Here is an 18,200-nt window from a genome sequence, read left to right on the forward strand (position 1 = left end):
GAGGAGGGGTGGTGGTGGTGGTGGTCGGGGGGGGGGCAAAGTTTGAGACTTAAAAGGGGCACTTCTGCCAAAACAGAAAGAAATAGTCGACTACGCTCAGGCATAATGTGTGTAGAGGAAAAGACAAACACACACACACGTCCATGACATCCATTCACGCGTCCAGAGAGCAGCTCAGTCTCTCCGTTTTCACATTATCACGTCTTTGGGACATTTCAAAATAAAAGCAGAGTTTGTCGCACTCCAGGGTCCGTCTCTAAACTCTCTTTCTCGCTCAACATTCTCACAAGCACACAAGCACACATGCGACAGATGCACCCAGCAAATCCTGCTTTAGTCGGTGTGTGTGTGCTACCTTTGGCTGTGGGCGTCAGGGGTTAAAGGTCAACCCGACCTCCGACAGAGAGCCTCCACAGGTACACACCAACCATACCAGAATCCCCCCCTCGATTCCCCCGCCCTCATCCCTTACCACCCAACACCCCCACCGGTACCTTCTGCAGGTTTCAACCCCACCCTCCATCCCATCACAATGCCCACCCATCGCCATAGCAACTCACAGCTCCCCGAGCAAGGGGTCTCACTATCTTGTAAAAGGAGGTAAGTGTAATTAGTGGTGTGTGTGTGTAAATATATGTATAAATATGTGTGTGTGTGTGGGTGTGTGTAGGCGTGTATACCCTGCGTGAATGTGTGTGTGTGTGTGTGTGTGTGTGTGTGTGTGTGTGCGTAGGTGTTAAGAGGTATCAGTGGTTCAGTGGTGTCTCTCTTTAATCTTCATCATTCCCCTCTCTCTCTCCGCCCCTCACCCTCCATCACCCCTTGTCTTCTCCTCCTCCTCCTCCTCCTCCTCCTCCTCCTTCTCCTCCTTCTCCTCTCTCTTTATTTTTGGACTTGGAAGATGAACAGGCGCAGGTTGATGTTTTTGGCGGCCAGCAGTTTGTTGCACTCCACGGAGTCGGAGATGGGCAGGGGGACGTACTCGGTCTCGTTGGCGTCGTTGCAGAAGGAGTGGTGGTGGATGACCGGCTTGATCCGCACGTCATCGTATGGCCCCTTCAGCAGCAGGAAGGAACACTCCAGCGCAGAGTTCACCTGCACACACAAACATGTCAGTCAGGCCAGTTTGCAGATTTTCAACGTCAGTCCTCTCATGCTATTATGGGGAGCTAATGCCATGATGGTAGAATAAAATGCAATTTGGCTCTGTGCCTTTGGAGGACGCTATCTGCTTCTCCAATGGGCCCTGGAAAACCTCCGCCAGACTACGTAAAACGCGCCATCTGGCGGAGGTCAGTGAGCTCGCTAAACTACACTTCCTCAATCTAGGACGCCCGCCTCCGATGTCATGTCTCGTTCAAAATCGTCAGGTTTGAAATGTAGACTGCAGACCAGAAGATTTTTTCGACGATCAACCGGTATATTCTCATCGTATTTCTGATTCTGTACCACTCTGAGCCGTTGCCTGCAGTGAAAACGGTAGTATTTGACTCCAGTGTCTCTCGCTGGGCCGTTCCTTTCAGAGGGAGGGGCGCAATGCACGCTGGGTGTTGTAGGAATGTAGAAGGGGCGAAACCACGAGCTGTTTGTACAACTTTCTCCACAGCTATGGCGCCAATTTCAAATATTATTGCTTCTATCGATTACAGAGAACACCAGCTTTGAATGACAATGGCTCTTCGCAGGGAGAATTGCTCCTTTAAGGCAGCGAAACCACTTTTTAACCAGAGTTTAATTTAATTTGCGTTGGTAAATTAAAGCTATCTAGGAGAGCAGGATCACACCCCAACTCCGCCTCTTTACGGCATTTTTAATCATTCTTATCAAACCCTCTCCTCCCCTTCTGCTCTTGCATCCTGTAACCCTCCCTTCCATCCCCTTTCTCTTTCTTTCTGCACCTACACTTATCCGTAGGGTCCTGGATGAGTCCTTGCTAGTGAACTCAGGTATGTCGGAGAATTAAATGCCCTCGTGTCATCATCCATTAGCGCACAGAAGTTGTTCAATTTAACTTTCTTTTCCAGAGAAAGTGTCTCCTTTCCCTTTCCTGCCACTTCCACCTGCTTGAGTTGTTAAAAAAATCTCTCTTCTGTATTGAAGCAAAGCTGATCTACGTGTAACTATCAGGTGTTTCTTTACTTTTAGCCTCCTTTAACTCGTCCGTTAAAACCTGCACTGGTGGAGAGAGATGAATCATCGGCCCTGAAATCGAGCACACACTTAAAAAACGTCAAAAATAAACACGTGTGGACCGAGAGGTGTGTGTACCTTGCTTTTGAGGATGAGCTGGAAGGAGAGTGTGCGCTTGCAGGACAGGTTGGGGTTGCGTTCAGAGTCGTTGACTCGAGCCTTCAGCACCCACGTCTGGTTGAGAACCGTGAAGCGTGGAGTTTCATAGTACAGACGAGTGATGAAGTCATCAGTGCGGTACGGCCTGAACTGCACCTCTGGATGGAGACATAAGTGAACGATAACATTTGAAAGAGGCAGAGAGGCCACAAGTGGGAGGAGAGAGTTTCAGCTCGTGAAGTGACTTCAACACCTGAAGCTTTTTTTTCTGTACCTGTGAAGCCGATCTTCTCGTAGCAGAGCAGGCTGAAGATGGTGTTATAGAGCTGCATGTCTCTGCGGTGGCTCTGGTCCATCTCTCCCAGTATTCCCATCAGCTCCGTACCGGTCTTAGTGGGATGGGAGCACTCGCTCTCGTGTGCCGGCAGCTCGTGGAACGGACCCTGCCACGGGCAGCCGATCCTCTTGTACTTACACTGCGTGACTCTGGGGGCAACATGGAGGCAAGTGTGAGTTTAAAGACAAAGAGAGACAAGAGCAGAGCAGCTATTAGATGAATGCTTTCTAAGGTACTCATAATATCAAAGGTACTAATTAACCTAGGATGTGAACTGAGGCTAATAATTACTGCACTAATGATACGTGTGTGCTGAGAGACAGACTGGATTCTGGATTCAGGTCCTTTTCTATGAATACCTGTTCATTTTTGTGCAGTTACAGTGAGGTATCTATAATATGAGAGGTACTAGTTAATGTCTGTAGTGAACAAAAGTTAGTAGAACCACTAATTAGACGGGTTTCGCTGTCTACTGCCGCCAAAGTTTTGTCTTAAAAGTAACACAAAGTACAGTTTGTGTACAAGTATTTAAACAGAATCCACTTCTTCATTTTAAAATGCCTCTTACATCACTGTGACATCACTACAAACACTGTCTTTCTGATCCTCACAGGACCGCGGCACATTTTTCTGCCCGACCCCGTCCAAAACCACCTGGCGACTGCCATGGCTGTTGTCATGGTAATACTTGCGTGGGCACCTCTGTCCTGAGCAGGGTCACCTGTTTCCATAGCAACAACCCTGCAGGATCTCACGCATGCAAATGAAACTGGACCGAGCTTCACACACAACAAACGTCTGTAATCACATGGTCAGCTGGTTCTTCTTGTCAGCTGTTCTTCCCCAAATTAACCGCATGTTACACTCTGCTGGGCTACCACACCCACACACACACACACACACACACACACGCACATACACACGTATATATAATCCTACTGTTGATTTTGTCATTATGTATGTTTTATGTAAGTTTTTTTTCCACTTCTATGAAATCTAAGAGACTTTTAAAGTTTTGGACATTTTTCACACAGTCGTGTGTGTTGACTACAAGTAGCATAGGTAGATCTCTCACGTGTGTGCTGTATACCTGTCTTGGCACTCCTCTTTCTGGTGTCTCTCTAAGCTGGAGCGGGGGAACTGTTTTAGGCAGAAGGTACATTCTGTCGGCAGCTCGCTCACAGCCTTCTCAACGGCGAGGTTCCTGCAGCACAGGTTCTTGCTGATCTCACACCTACACACAAAACACAAGTCAAACCTCAGCAGTCTTACACACAACGTCTGTGGTATGTGCAGAATGTTGAAACTAGTTTGTTAACAACGAATACCAGGAAGAGATGCCCCGGTGACAGGACAGTTACAATATGCTTTGTTTTGCAATTGTTGGTCGTTAACACATCATGTAGGAACTAGACACGCAAACACACACAGAGTTATGTTTTCTCTGACCATGCATTGTTTTCACTTCAGTAGCCATTTTCTCAATCTACAATAGGTATGTTTGAATCGCCAAGTCGGCCAACTCTATGAAATGCATTCTCTTCAATAAAAACTTCTGCACTCATATTTTGAGACGATGTTTTCACTGTTTGGAAACATAGCCAGTTTACAATCCAAGCAAACCCAGTGGGCATTTTTACGTTGAAAACACCAACTATTTGAAGACGTCGATTAAAAGTTTATGTTTAGACCGGATTTCACCTGCTTCTGTCACAGGATTCATTACACATTCACACATATTAACGCAAAGTCTCATAGCGGCTAAAATTTTTTCTTGCAAAATAGGTTGAACTGGATTCGATCCCACGATAGCTGCACTCTGTCATGAGTTATTCTTGTTTAGCAATGTTGTTGACTTGATATTATTTCTTGTTTTACCTTGTCACTTTGTCTCCCTGTCATGAGTTCTCATTGTTTAGTTTTGTGTTTAGTGTATTCCATGTTCGGGTCACAATTTAGTCTTAAGTATTTCACTTGTGTCTTTTTGATTAGATCATTTCCTGTTTTACTTTGTCACCTTGTCTCTTGTGTTGGTCCACTTCCTGCCTTTGTGTTTCCCGCTTGTTTGATTATGTGCCCTGCCCTGATTGTTTTCACCTGCCCCTTGATTGTCTCACCTGTGTCTGATTAGCCTCACCTCCTAAGTTTATTTAGTCTTTGTGCTCCCTTGTCTTGTTGCCTGTTCATTGTCGTCTATCCTGTGTCATCCATCGTGCGTGAGTCTATGTCCCTTACACTGGATCATCTTCATGCCTCCCCTGATTTCCTTGTGTCCCTTGGATTACCCTGTTCCTGGTTTTGTTGTAAGTTTTTTTGCTCTGCCTTTTGTTTTTTGCATTTTTTGCCTTTTGTTTATTAAACCTTAGTATCTAAGTCTGCATCTGGGTCCTCACCTTTTTGTTTAAATGAAACTGTGACACACTCAAGCCGAGCACTCAATCCGATCGACTACCGAGTCCGCTTGTGAAACTTGCTTCTGTCAAGTATTAATGAACTACGTCATCATCCAGGGGTTGTTCTCTCTTCACAATGTCGCTGAACCTTCTTGTTAACATCACACAGCCCATAAAGTGCCGTATTCATGATTTTTTTTTTTTCTTCAAGATTATTTTTTGGGGCTTTTTATACCTTTTTATTTTAGCGAGAGGACAGTGGATAGTGCCGGAAATGGGGGAAGACAGAGTGGGGATGACACGCGGCAAAGGGCCAGGGGCGGGAGCTGAACCTGGGGCCGCCGCAATGAGGACTGGAGCCTCTGTATGTGGCCGCCGATTTTAAGCGCTGAGCTACACTGGCGCCCGTATTCATGATTTTTGTATGAACGTTGAAATTACGTCTATTTGTAGACCAGATTTCACCAACCTCTTATGGTTATTTTGGAGAAATGCCGCTACAGTCATTACTTTTGTCGCCCTTTCATTGCTAAAATGAACAAATCAACAAAATTATAAAACAAAATTACGTTTCTGACACGATGATGTCGTAACCATATTTTAGCCGGATGAAAACGGGGTGAAATTAGGTGTTAGAAGTTCATGATGTCACCCTGTTTTCAACCAAATTTCAAAGTTGAAATCCCGGTTGGTGCTCACTGGGAAGATAAAGACTAAATCAAAGCTTGTTTTGATGTTGTTGGGGTTTTTTTCTGGCCATTTTGCCCTTATTCATTTAGGACAGCTGAAGAGAGACAGGAAATATTGGGAGGAGGGGCTGGGGTCGACATGCCGCAAAGGGCCGAGGGGTCAGATTCGAAACGTTGCCTGTGCACATGGGGCGCACGCTCCTCATTTGAGCTAACTGTTTGAATTTGATGTTTGCTTTTAGCTAGCATCACATACTCTCAGTCTCAGTGCTCAAGTTAATTTTTATTTCTTTGTCTGTGGAAAGTAAAGCTGTTTTAGCTCACCAGTCTGAGAGATGCACAACAATTAATACAACCATATCATATAAAAATGTACATTCATCAACATGCAATGATCCACCAAATATCAACTGAAGTAACTAGCTTCTTCTGATTTGCCCTGTCCATGTTTCTGTGTGCACTGTGTTGCAGGGAGCTCGGGGTACCTGCAGTTGGGACACGTAGCCTGCTCCTCCTTTAAACGAGAATCAGCCAGGAGGTGGATAAAACATCCTGCACACATCAGGTGTCCATTGGTACACTGTGGTGGAAAGAGAGTTGAGGTAACAATTAAGAAAACTGTAATGAGGAAAGTGGAGAAAATAACTATTGGGGATGCAATGTGGGCACTAAGTGGCACTGGGAAAACGGCAAAAATATTTCAGTTAGTGAAAGCTGAAAGACGAAGTTGGAAAATTGGAATTAGATGCATTCTCTGGTCGAATCTTGTGACAAAAATGTGAACATCATTTATCACAGTGGTTGTGGCTGTGTCAGAGAATATTCATTGGGACTGCTTGAAAAGTTATGTTTTAGGGACAATTTTAGGACTGCATGTTATACAAGTTCAATTTAAAACACATTATTTTGCGGAAAATGTCATTAGACATGCTTGACTAAGAGGGGACAAATTTCCTTTCGATTTTAATTTGAGTTTAGTTTTAACAAGGGATTAGCTGAAGCTGCTAAAGAGATCTGGGAATAGGGGATATGTGTATTTCATGTTGTGTTTCTCTTAATTAATGTGTTCTTACTATTATGTGTCTATTTTATGGTTTTAATATTTGGTATGGAAAGAATGACCACTTGTGTTTACACTGTATAAATGTGAAACTACTGTACATGTGTGCTGCATGTTGCAGACGGGCATGTAAATGTTAAGACGGACTGCACGATGATTAATTACAAATGTGTTCACTTGACATTGAAGAGTGCAGTTTGAGGTCATAGAGGACAGTGTTGGGGTGATTTCAAGGGCAAAAGATGATTAAAATGTAGGTTTTTGTTGAGCTCTGGGTGAGTTCTTGTGTGTGGGTTGGGGGATGTGGCTTTTCTCAGGGTTGTTTGAGGATAATTCAGAGTATAAACTTGGGCCTGCACAGCTGACCACTCGGCCTGGGTGTGTCTGCTCTCTCTCAGCCTGCAGCATATAGACGCTAGGGGCCTGTGTTGGATCAAGTATCTCTAAACATAAAAGGAGATGGCCAACATGTTCAACATGTTCAACAGGTTGACTCTGGAAATCATAGTTTGGGACACATTGGGGGTTTCTAGAGTGAGGGGGTCGAGCTGTTTGGCTGTTGTTTGACGGTGGGTTTAGGGTTTTGAGGGGAAGGGTTGTGATTGACACCACGTTTACCTGGTATACAGACGCCTTGGGCAAGTCTAGGCACACGGTGCAGCACAGCACTGAGTACAGTCTCTCCTCCAGCTTTCCTGACTCTCCCTCGGGAATTTTCACTCTCTTCTTGGGTGGCTCGTCTGGGTCAGGCTCGGGCCCTTCTCGCCGCATCCCGACCTCCTCCTGCATGGCTGCAACCCCGGCGACAGCCTCCACCGCTGCCCCCACGGCCCCGACCCCCAGGCCGGCCGAGGAGGAGCCAGGGGCGGCCGCAACGCCCACGTCTCTCTCTTCCATTGAAGACATGGCGATGGCTGTCTAGATATTTCTGAGATGTACCTGCCGCGACCGGGCTGAGCCCGAAATATTAGCAGGTTAGCTCAGGGCTAGCTTACAACCTGTCAAGCTAACGGTCAGCTGACAGCTGGCTAACGCTAGCTAGGCTAACGCTACGGCAGCAGGCTGTCAGAAAGGAATGCAGGCTAACTTATTATAATTAACACCATCCTCCACTTATGAATTTAACAAGCCAATGATTGTGTAATAACGAGATCATGAGCAGTATGTAACAATGACTTAATTAAACGTTGACTAGTTTTGTTGACTTACAGTGAGGCTAGCAGACTATGCGGCTAGCTACGTTGACAAAAACACAGCAGTCCTCTCGCGCTGCCAGCAGAACAAAAACAACTCAGGCGTCTCTCAGCTGTTGTTGTGCTCTCGACGCCGTTATTCGCAATGACAGCAGATAACAACGATGTGTAGCAGCGGCCCAGCTCGGCTGCTCGTCTATCGTCCCTGCTCCGGTACCGGCGGACTGTCCACGGGACCCACGGGACCTGTCGGTGATTAAAACCGAGGCTGGAGACAGTTCTGTTGGGACTCGTCTCTCTGCCTACACAGCCATCTTTGTTTTTTTCCTGTCCGTCTCCCCCGACTTCACCCTGCACAGCCTTTACGACTCCGGGTCAATTTCGTTATTACTCAGGCAGGTTCTTGAAGGAGGAAAATAAAAGAAGTTGCGTATTTAAAAGTAAATATTTTGCTTGTATCTGTTGCGTCCTCAATGTGCCAGTAAGTACTTCAGCACAGCGGTGTATTGCCTGACAGCGGAATGTTTTATTGTGGCAGATGACTTGGGGTATTTAAAGAGTTTTTAAAGGCGCATGCGTAGTGAGCACCTGCGGGTCAGTGTATGGCAGGACTTGAAAGGTGACCAAAACCTGATATGCGACAGATTTAGGCCACACATCAGGAGAGGACGCCTCTAATATGTATTTGCAATGATTATGAACCTCATCTGCATTTATAACAACCTAATTACATCGTCACATTTCTATAACAACAAAAACTTTTAACAAAACTTTATCAGCAATAACACCCTGTTTCTGCTGCCTCGTTTATGACCCTGTGGCAGAACATGTAGCAAAGTGGTTTAACTGGTTGTGAGGGACCTGCTGTTTGTGTGTTAAGGATGCATAAATAATTCAGCCAGAAAAACAAGGTGATCGAAGACAGCATTCAGATACTGATACTGTGTCGGAAGCATTTATAAGCCTTTCATCCCCTCAGTGCCCCAGATATGTAGCTTTACAACCCCAAGTCCTGGGAGGGGTGCTTGTGTGTACAGGATGGGGGGCTGGGTGTGTGTGTGTGCTTTGGAGTAGTTAGGTGGGGCAGGATGTTAAAGTGTCAGCTGTCTGCAATCGGTGGGGACAGGACAAACCCCTCCCATTGGACAGACAGATATGCCTTATTTGGTCTGTGTTGAATGGCAAGGGGGCCATACTACCCCCAGCTATGCACACACAGATTAGCCTGTAGCTGTATGTGCTCACACTCTGTCCTGAATGGTGGGCGATTCCCAATTAATAGACATCTTACTACACAATAATTTGTGCAAATATTACAGATTACTAATTCACTGTTTGTCAACTCAAATTGTACAAATGAGCAATAGTCTGTTGCCAACCTAACCCAGCCATTAAGTACGTATAATAATAAACAAAGTCAGAAAGATGGCGTTTAAGAGTCTAGTAAATATGGCAAACTTTTACTAGGGTTAGCACGAAAGGTTATTGGTACAGATATTTAGTAACCTGTTCCATGTTGCGAGATAAATGATGACAGATTTCTAGGAACAGACTTCTAAGAGTATAAAAAGAGGAAGGGTCAGTGTCGTCATACAAGCAATCAAAAATAGCTACCACAAGACATCCTAACATATCATATTCTCGACATGGTTTGCAGAAAAGTTCAACCAAAACAAAAACACGCCACAACATAAGGAACAATTAAACTGCAAATATGTTTAAAGTTGATCAACCTTACTCAATTCTAATGCTTTACGACATCTCATCCTCCTCTTGATATCTTTGACACAAACCTCAGACCATTACACAACATCTCATGGTCCTTTTATGATCACCGGATATATTGGATTAAACACACTTAATCATGAGATTTATCTACCCTCGTTAATCAGGCCCTATTCAGCCCCAAGAGAGTAAATCATCTGCAGTTCATTCAAGGATTCATCTGTGGATGAATCAGTGGTATTGTCAGGAACAATGAAAGTGATGACCCTGATCTAATCACATGATGAAGCAGGAGATCGACAGCGAGGTTAAGCCTGTATATGTGTGTGGGTGGGTGATGTTGTTTTAAATGGTCAGATTGTGATTATGCTCCGGGGTTTTAGGTGCTGGCTGTCACAGAGTTGTTCAAAGGAGAGGTGAAGTTTTGCTGATTGAAAGAGTGTTTCGTTGGAGGATGGGTGGTGTTGTTTAGTGACCTTCTATTGTGTGTGGTGCCTGACTGGTTGGAGTAGGTGTTTGTGGAGGTGACTGCTGTTGAATGTCTGAGTTTGTTTTAATCTGGGATGGAGGCTCAGTTTGTGCTTCAACACTCGGGCTGGGGTCTAGATCCTGTATGTCTCGTCTGCTACCTGATCCAGAGTGTGTAGAAGTGAACTCTTGTGTCTGTTGACCAGGTGTGACCTCAGAAGGTGTGCACACTTCGAGCTGAGGAGATATTTTCTGACCCACACTCCTCTCATGTTGCTGTAGTGGTTTGTCCTCAACTTGTCCTCCCCCTGCGGTCTCCTCAGTTTGTCTCTCACTGATCCCTTCATCTGTGACATCACTGCTGCTGCTGTGTCTTGGTGTTATGTCCGAGCTTGTCTCTGCTGCATTGGTCTGGGCTTGTCCCCGCTCTCTTACTGGTTCTGCTCCAGTAGCCGCTGCCCTTCTCTGAGCTTTGTCTGTGAGCGCCCTCTGCCTGCAGGTTGACGCCATCGCCTTCACCCAGGGATGCAGCAAGGTCTGCTCTGCTGTCAGCCTCTCTGTGGGATCTGGCTGAAGCAGAGCTCTGACCAGGCCTCGGGCTTCTGCACACAAACACAGAGTAAGAAAGAGATTGTTTGTTTTTGTGTGAGTGAGCAAACAGAAGTGGGTGTAGCAAGCATGACGTCACCCACTGGTTCCTGGACTACTGTTTTGAGGCTTTGAGGTCAGTATTTTAGTTATTGCAATCTTGTTTGTTTGAACCAGAAGTGGCCATATTTGTGGGAGAGGGTCGATTTGTATTGCAAAAAATCTGTCCTTGTTGACAGGACAGACAGGTAGCAGCTTATCAACCACAGGTAGTCCCCCCCTCAAGCATTTTCTACTTTATTTTGAAATTTTCCTCTAAATGGAACCAAGATTTACAAAATAAACATCATGATGTATTAAGGAAGACTTGAAACAAGATGTTAGGACCATAAACTTATTAGGAAACTGTTTCATGTTGTGGAGTCGCCCTCTTCTGGTCATTAGAGAGAATGCAGGTTAAATTTCACTGCTACATTTGTTTTCCTTATGTTATGTAGTTATTACCCTCTGAGATGGGGTCCCAGTAGGGGGACAGGAAGTGAAGTTGTGCCTGTTTTATGAGCTGGAACAGCTCCTCCTGGTCCCGATCCCGACTGCGAAATGGAGGGAATCCGCACAGCAGGATATAGAGGATAACACCCAGAGCCCAAACATCCACTGCAACGCCGTAACCTGTTGGGTCAAACCACAGGACTGATATAAGAAGATGCAGGGATGAAAATACAGATTTAAAAGTAAAAAGGAATGCAGCACAGACCTGTCTCACAGAGAATCTCTGGGGCTACATACGTGGGAGTACCACATATAGTGAAGACCGGTTCAGTAACAACCATGGCAAGACCAAAGTCTCCCAGCTTCAGCCTGCAGATGTCAGCAGCTACACGCTCTATCTGAGAGTGAACAAGACAAGCACAGACAGACAAACAGGCAAGATTATATTCTTAACATTCAAATACATCCAAAGGCATTAACAAAAAGTTATGTTACTGACATTTCCCTGCATTTTTGGAGCTGTTAATTTTTACTGCACATTAAATTTAACATAAAATGCTGTACTGTTATGATTATGACTACAACACAATGTTTAACAGTGTAGAAAGACATGGTATAAATTCCCTTGTATCAAACACAGACACTCACCAGCAGGTTCTCTGGTTTGAGGTCTCGGTGCACGATACTTTTGCAGTGGATGAAGTTCAGTGCTTCGCTCACGTCTGACACCATCAGTCCTGCTTCTGCTTCTGAAAACTTCCCCCTCTCACTGATGGTCTCGAACAGATCCCCTCCGCTCACCAGCTCCATCATCAGGTAGGAGTGAGTGTGTGTGTGGTGGTGCGCAAACAGCCGAACTATGCGCGGGTGACAGAGGCTACCCAGAAGACTCAGCTCGTTCTGCATCATGTGCTCTCGGCCAATCAGCTTGGAGCGTTCTACGATCTTCACGGCGAGGGTTTGTCCATTGTCACGACGGCGGCACTCTCGCACCACTGCGAAGTTTCCATCTCCAACCACACGTCCGATTTCATAGCAACGTTCGATATCTGACAGGGTGACATCTCTGCCGTCTGAGGGAAGGTCAAAGGTCAATCGCTGCTGTATGTCTTTGTGTCCCACATCTGGAAGTGGATTTGAAGGTTGTAATTGGGGAACACTTTTCTCCTCATCTCTGCTGATTATCTGAGGTGGAGGGGGAGGGCTTATATGAACGTTCAACTTTCCCACTTCCTGTTCAGTATGTGAACTTCCTTTTTGCTTCCTGGAAACAGGAGGAAGTGGGACCCTCCCTGAGAGCAGATTTAGCCGCTCTGGAGCCTGATGTTTGGTTCTCCTTGCTAAGCAGTTTTCACACAGAGTAGGAGACGGTATGTCTGCCTCTCTAAGACCCTCCTCATGTTTAAACGGACCAATGACAGAAGGCGGTCGCTCCCTGACCCCGCCCCTCACATGTAGTCTCTGCAGGTGGTTGGGCAGGTGAGCAGGTTTTCTGCAAGACTTCTTTTTATGACACTTTTCAGGCTGGTGTGAGTCGATATTATGAGCCGGCTGTGTGTTGATGTGGTTTTTAGTTAGATTTTTAGCATGTGCGTTTGTGTCCTGTTGTGTCTCTTGGTTAGCGTGCATCTCACTGTTGTCCGTCCCCTCGCTGTAGCCACTGTCAGCCTTAGCTGCTTTATCCGGCGGTGGACGAAGTCTTTTCTCCCAGGCTCGCAGTGCATCAGTCCGGTAATGGGAATGTTCTGGAAACAGCTCCTCCAGAGCCTCCTGTACACCGCTTAACTCTGGACGAGCCTTCCCTAGTGCCAGGAAGGCCACCTCACCTCTGAAGAAATCACACACTCCTTTCACCTAGAAAAAGCAATTAGCAATTAACCAATTAAGAAAAAAGAGGAAAAGACAATTTCATGAGGCCCCTGACATGTTTAGAAATATGTTGTATGTAATGGATTTTTACTTTTTATTAGAACTATTTGATATTTTTGCAATGCTGTAAAAGTTGAAGTGTACAAATGTATGAGATGTGATTCCCCTTGGAGAGATCAACATGGCCAGTTGCCTCAAGGGGATTTGATTTTGGGGCCTTTGTGGTTTATTTGCATACAAGTTGGGAACATGACATTTCAAAAGTGTTGATGCATCCCCACTGGTGACAAGGCCCAAGGGACCTCATAATTCCAGGAGCCTGCCATGTGTTAACTTGTCTGAGCAAATTCTACCTGCATATTTGCATGGGAGCACCCTGCAGCACATTTTTAACTGTCAGGAAAAGGGCCTTAAGGTGTGTCCTTCATCTTTACGTAATCTCGAGTTCTGTCATGAGGAGGGTCCGAACCCACTTTCAAAGCCTTAATTATTACAGTTTTGTGCTTACATGTTTCATGCTCCAAGCACTTCCCCTCAGGTACCATCTGAACATGTAAAGCGGGGGACGTGTGAGGAATGTTTGGGTGGTGACAAAGGGGCCCATGTGAGGCTCATTTGCCCTCAAGGCTCCCTAGGAGGTTAATGTGGCCGTGTTTCAGCCTCACCTCTCGTGCGTGGGTCGTGTAGAGGCGCGTGACTCTGGCTCGGTGCCAGCGAGGAAACCCCAACGCCTCCGAGATATCCAATAGCAGCTGCTCAAAGGACACCACACCTCTGCGGTTCAACAGGACGGTTACCTTGAAGAAAGGAGACAAAAGAAGTTATGTAATTCTTTCCCATGTATGTCACTTTCTTTAATAATTGAGTACCACTGTTTCTCAAAATAACCTTTAATTAAGGTATATAGGCTTTATTAATACTCAACTAATAAAAAAAGTCAACCTGGCATTTGGGTTGCCAGGTTGTGGTTTATCAGGAAAACCCCAAATGAAAGAATGCCGCAGCAAACCACTCCTACAAAATCTATTTATGACAAGTGCCTTGTAAAGTGCTTATAAAAGGTTAAATATGAAGTTCACCTTGCGTAGTGTACTTTGACCACAGGGCCGGACGATGGTGACCAGGCGAGGCCTCTCAGCGCTCTCCTCTGCATGTCGTGCGTGAAAGAAGGGTACATGAGGAGGAGGAGGAGGAGAAGAAGGAGGAGGGAAGTGGGACCTGTGGACCTGTCCCTTTGGTTGGGGGTGAATCGGCCATGGTTGGGGTCCCCCTCCTGCACGCTTCAACAAGGGGACCGGAGGAGCTAAGGCAGGGAGCGAGGAGGACAGAACAAAGACAGAAAGCAAGAGTTGGATTAATGAAAGTGTTCTTATTAACACTGACGTCATTACGCCATTGTGTCTTCTGGACTTGTATACAAAGAATAAACTCATAAGTAACACAATACCACTTCCTCATCCACTGTGAGTGTGCGCGCTCGTGTGTGTGAAAACAAATCCGGCTGATCAGATTTGAGTGTTTTCCATCACATGGAGTGCAAAGGGGCCATTTGAGATTCTTCAGGCACCTTGCCCCGTCGGCTGAATTATTTAGGCTTCCTTAAGTCATGTAAACCCACGCACGCACACATACACACCTGCACATGAGTTAACAAAGGGTGGTTTGACCTGGTTAGGGCTGAGCTGAATCTGCATGATTAATGAAGCATTGAGACCCACTGCATCTTTGACGTTTCACTTTCTGGCACTGAGGGAGACAGTGAGATGTTATTCAGCCAGTCTTTGGGGGGTTGTTTTTGTTTGGTTGTGTTTCCAGATGCAGGACAGCAGAAAGAAACACAAGACCCCTATACCTCTAACATTAACAAGACACCAATGCCCCCCTGAGAGTAAGCAACAACACACACACACTTCAAAATAAAAGCTTTCCACGGTGGAAGCAAATAAAACTCCTTTGCTATATATGCTTTAACCTAAATTAGCTAGCTAACTAACTTAAAAATCTCAGAGCCAGCTGTGGCCAGTCACAAAAGGCTTTAATTAAAGGGTCCTTGGACCTTAGAGGGTCTTTATTTGTGTTTGGAGTGTAGGTGATAGAGTGGAGACTAGATATTAATTTCAGGAGTCTTCCTATAATATTACGGCGTCACGTAAAGCACATTATTGATATCTTTGGAATCTTAAAAACTTTGAATATTTGGCTTAGCTACCTTCATTCAGACAATTTTTCCTTTCTAGTATAAAGACAGATGAAAGAAAGCCATAGGGAGTCTTGACTCTAACGCTAAGTGAACATTTAAAAAAAAATTCTATAAGTAAAATCCGCTTAAATCCCACTATTGACTCACCTGCAATTCTCCATTTAGCGTTTCGCGCCGCCTCGCATCCATACCGGGCTCTCTGTGATGGCGTCATTACTTTCCCAAACAACACTTGAACTACAAAAAATAACTAATATTCATTTTTCTTTATTCCAGTTTATTTCTTCATAAGTTGCTGCGGTCATTTCCCCCACCTGTTAGCTGCTCGAAAAGGTAACGGGATGCTCCGTTAGATGACCGGACCTGATGTGGCTACACTGGTTGCCATGGAGACACGTCAAGTTGGGCGGCTGAAGTACAAGGTAAAACCGGAAGCTGAGGTTTTTCACCACCAAAATAAAACTGGTAGCCTACTTGCAAAGCAGCGTAACTTTTAACTAACCGTGGTTGCTCTTTAATTTAAAATCTCATTGAATTAGCTATTTTGTCCTACCAGTGTGCTTTGTGAGTTTTTTTTTCGCAAGAAAAGCTATGATGTTGAGTTTCGTAGTGTTTGCATGGCTGCCTTCTGTTTTATGTGTTTGTTTTTCACAACTTCCGCCGCTGGCATTGAATTTTATCATCCTGCTTTCTGAGTGATGCCAAACTGTGACTGATGTTTAAAATCCATTATCACATTGAAAGGTATATAGACAGAATGATACAGGTATTTCCATGAATAATTTGATTTCTTAAACTTATAATCAGTCCTGATGGGGTTATACAATTATTAAAGCATTTCAACTGATCTGTACTTATTTTCTATAAATGTATGGAAATATTAAGCTACTTTTTCAGGACTTACCTTTCACTAGTGAAACAAGCAAAACGTAGCATGTTCAATGGAAAAAAACTGGAGATGGTACGTGACTGATGAGTCACAAGAAGCCATAGCTCAATTTGAAGCTGTCACAAACCGCAACTATTATGTGCCAGTAGCCTAAGGGTTGAAGGTTAGAACTGCATGTAATTAAATGTAATTTTTTTCTCTCCTTCATTTCAAGTCTCTTCTTATGAAGCCAAACTGCCCTGGAATAAACAACAAGCCTTACTGATCCACAGCATGCCCTTTTATTTGTCTGTATTTGGAAAAAGTATACTCCTCTTTAGATTTAAACCTTCAAAATCCCAGAAACAAATAGGCAATGACTACTGCCCTATTTAAATCTGTTTCTGTGACAACTGGAGAGTTAGTGTGTTTAAAATACGCTTTAATTCTCTCACAAAACCTTTTGTATCAAAGTGACTGAGGGACGCTTTGGTGTAAAATCACTCTGACAGATGAGGGAGAGGCTCTGCCAGCCTCAGGGACAGTTACCATAGTTTCACTGAAGGAATGCAATACTCATTTATCACACACACACACACACACACACACACATACACATACACAAGTGTATAACACACAATGTCTGGTTGATCTTTTAATACACTGCCCCCCATGGCTCTGTCTCCTAGGCTACTGTTAATATTGGATCAGGAAGCAACAACTCCGATTCCGGCTTCGTATCCTGGACTTGTGTGTGTGTGTGTGTGTGTGTGTGTGTGTGTGTGTGTGTGTGTGTGTTTGTGTGTGTGTGTGTGTGTGTGAAAGACAGCTGAGTAGTGTTGATCCATACTCATTTAATAGTTTTAGGTATGTCTTGGGCTCTTGCTGGATTCATGTATTTTATGTTGTGTTCGTGGGTCATTTTTGTAATTGTACAGCTCTAAGTATCTTGGTAACGACTTGGTCATATTGGCATTGATTCTGTTATGGGATTGAAATCATGGCCGACGCAATATTTTAGCTCATATAGCTCAGTTGTGGAAATTTTAATGACTGCAATATCTTTCTTACGCCGATAAGAGACCTGTTAAAGTTAAGAGGCAATCATACTATAGTGTACTACCATTATGTGGCCAGCAGAGGGCGCATGTGTGTCCCCTGTCTTAGCAGAGCAAGAGGAGACGCACCCAGGCCTGGTCATCCAGGACAGTGGTTGGCCTGGATGAACTACCAAGCTACATAAACATGAACCACTTTATCTTCTCATGACATCACAATATTTTTATGTTTTGAGGTAAAGATGTAAAATCCCTTTGTGGTATGCAGTTTAATGATAAAGGATTAAATCAGGCAACTTTCTGCACACATTTCCACAGAAGAGGGGAGAAAATCTGACCACCTTACTCAATGTGGTGTCCTTGAATAACTCTCTTTTTCTCCTTCTAGCTGGCTCACTGGAGGATTTCAAAAGGCAAATCGAGGAATGCAAATGTTGGCCCATCTGCAGAGGTCATACAAAACACACTCACAGACCACACCACTCAGCAGTTGTTCAGTATGTGCCAATAACTACTACCACACCATGGAACTACTAATACCTTATTAAATGGGTTTATAAGTCTATAAATTAGTTAGCACTAAATTAGCACTCTTGGTGTTCATCCCACTTAAGCATAATGGTTTGCTTTATAAGGAAGATATTTTCTTATCAGGAAGCCCCTCTGCAATGGGGAGTTGCCTTTTGGAAAACAGCTGCAGGACATCTGTACAACTTAAATTGACTCCAAAGATAGTATGAAAAATACTGCAGCTTAGTTAGATATCAGCCGTTAACTTACCTTAAAGCCATTAGTTACAGTTCATACATTGCATGTTTGAATGTCAGCCAATTTCTCCTCAAGGGTGTAACAATGAGTGCAGACAAGAGCAGCTTAGTAGAGACAACGGTTCAAGAGTGAATGACAGGAGTGTGTGTGTGTTTAAGAAGGGAGTGGTAGCAAACAGATGTTAATACAGTTAAATTATTCAC

At 44.6% G+C, this 18,200-nt stretch overlaps 2 protein-coding genes across 4 annotated transcripts; both read right to left on the reverse strand.

Moving 5' to 3' along the window:
• Positions 1 to 532: 532 nt before the first annotated feature.
• On the reverse strand, positions 533 to 8,482 carry zftraf1 (zinc finger TRAF-type containing 1). Of its 3 annotated transcripts, XM_069682139.1 has the most exons (8): positions 7,978 to 8,482; positions 7,387 to 7,721; positions 6,194 to 6,288; positions 3,717 to 3,860; positions 3,435 to 3,500; positions 2,564 to 2,775; positions 2,269 to 2,447; positions 533 to 1,095 (listed from the first exon to the last, which is right to left on the reverse strand). In XM_069682139.1, the coding sequence occupies exons 2-8, from the start codon at positions 7,672 to 7,674 to the stop codon at positions 883 to 885; spliced, it is 1,197 nt and encodes a 398-aa protein (XP_069538240.1). In that variant the 5' UTR covers positions 7,675 to 7,721; positions 7,978 to 8,482; the 3' UTR covers positions 533 to 882. The 3 variants fall into 3 exon arrangements, with proteins under 3 accessions (XP_069538240.1, XP_069538242.1, XP_069538241.1); XM_069682141.1 differs by lacking the exon at positions 3,435 to 3,500; XM_069682140.1 differs by lacking the exon at positions 7,978 to 8,482 and having other exon boundaries at positions 7,387 to 7,829.
• A 1,672-nt stretch (positions 8,483 to 10,154) lies between these two features.
• On the reverse strand, positions 10,155 to 15,517 carry dclk3 (doublecortin-like kinase 3). The gene is made up of 7 exons (XM_069682055.1): positions 15,451 to 15,517; positions 14,183 to 14,406; positions 13,769 to 13,900; positions 11,883 to 13,088; positions 11,500 to 11,632; positions 11,247 to 11,414; positions 10,155 to 10,756 (listed from the first exon to the last, which is right to left on the reverse strand). The coding sequence occupies exons 1-7, from the start codon at positions 15,515 to 15,517 to the stop codon at positions 10,155 to 10,157; spliced, it is 2,532 nt and encodes an 843-aa protein (XP_069538156.1).
• Positions 15,518 to 18,200: the final 2,683 nt, after the last annotated feature.

This window comes from Semicossyphus pulcher, unplaced genomic scaffold (genome assembly GCF_022749685.1).
Source record: "Semicossyphus pulcher isolate SPU_LCO1_2020_fin unplaced genomic scaffold, fSemPul1.0.p SCAF_5, whole genome shotgun sequence".
In the NCBI taxonomy this organism is placed as follows: Eukaryota; Metazoa; Chordata; class Actinopteri; order Labriformes; family Labridae; genus Semicossyphus; species Semicossyphus pulcher.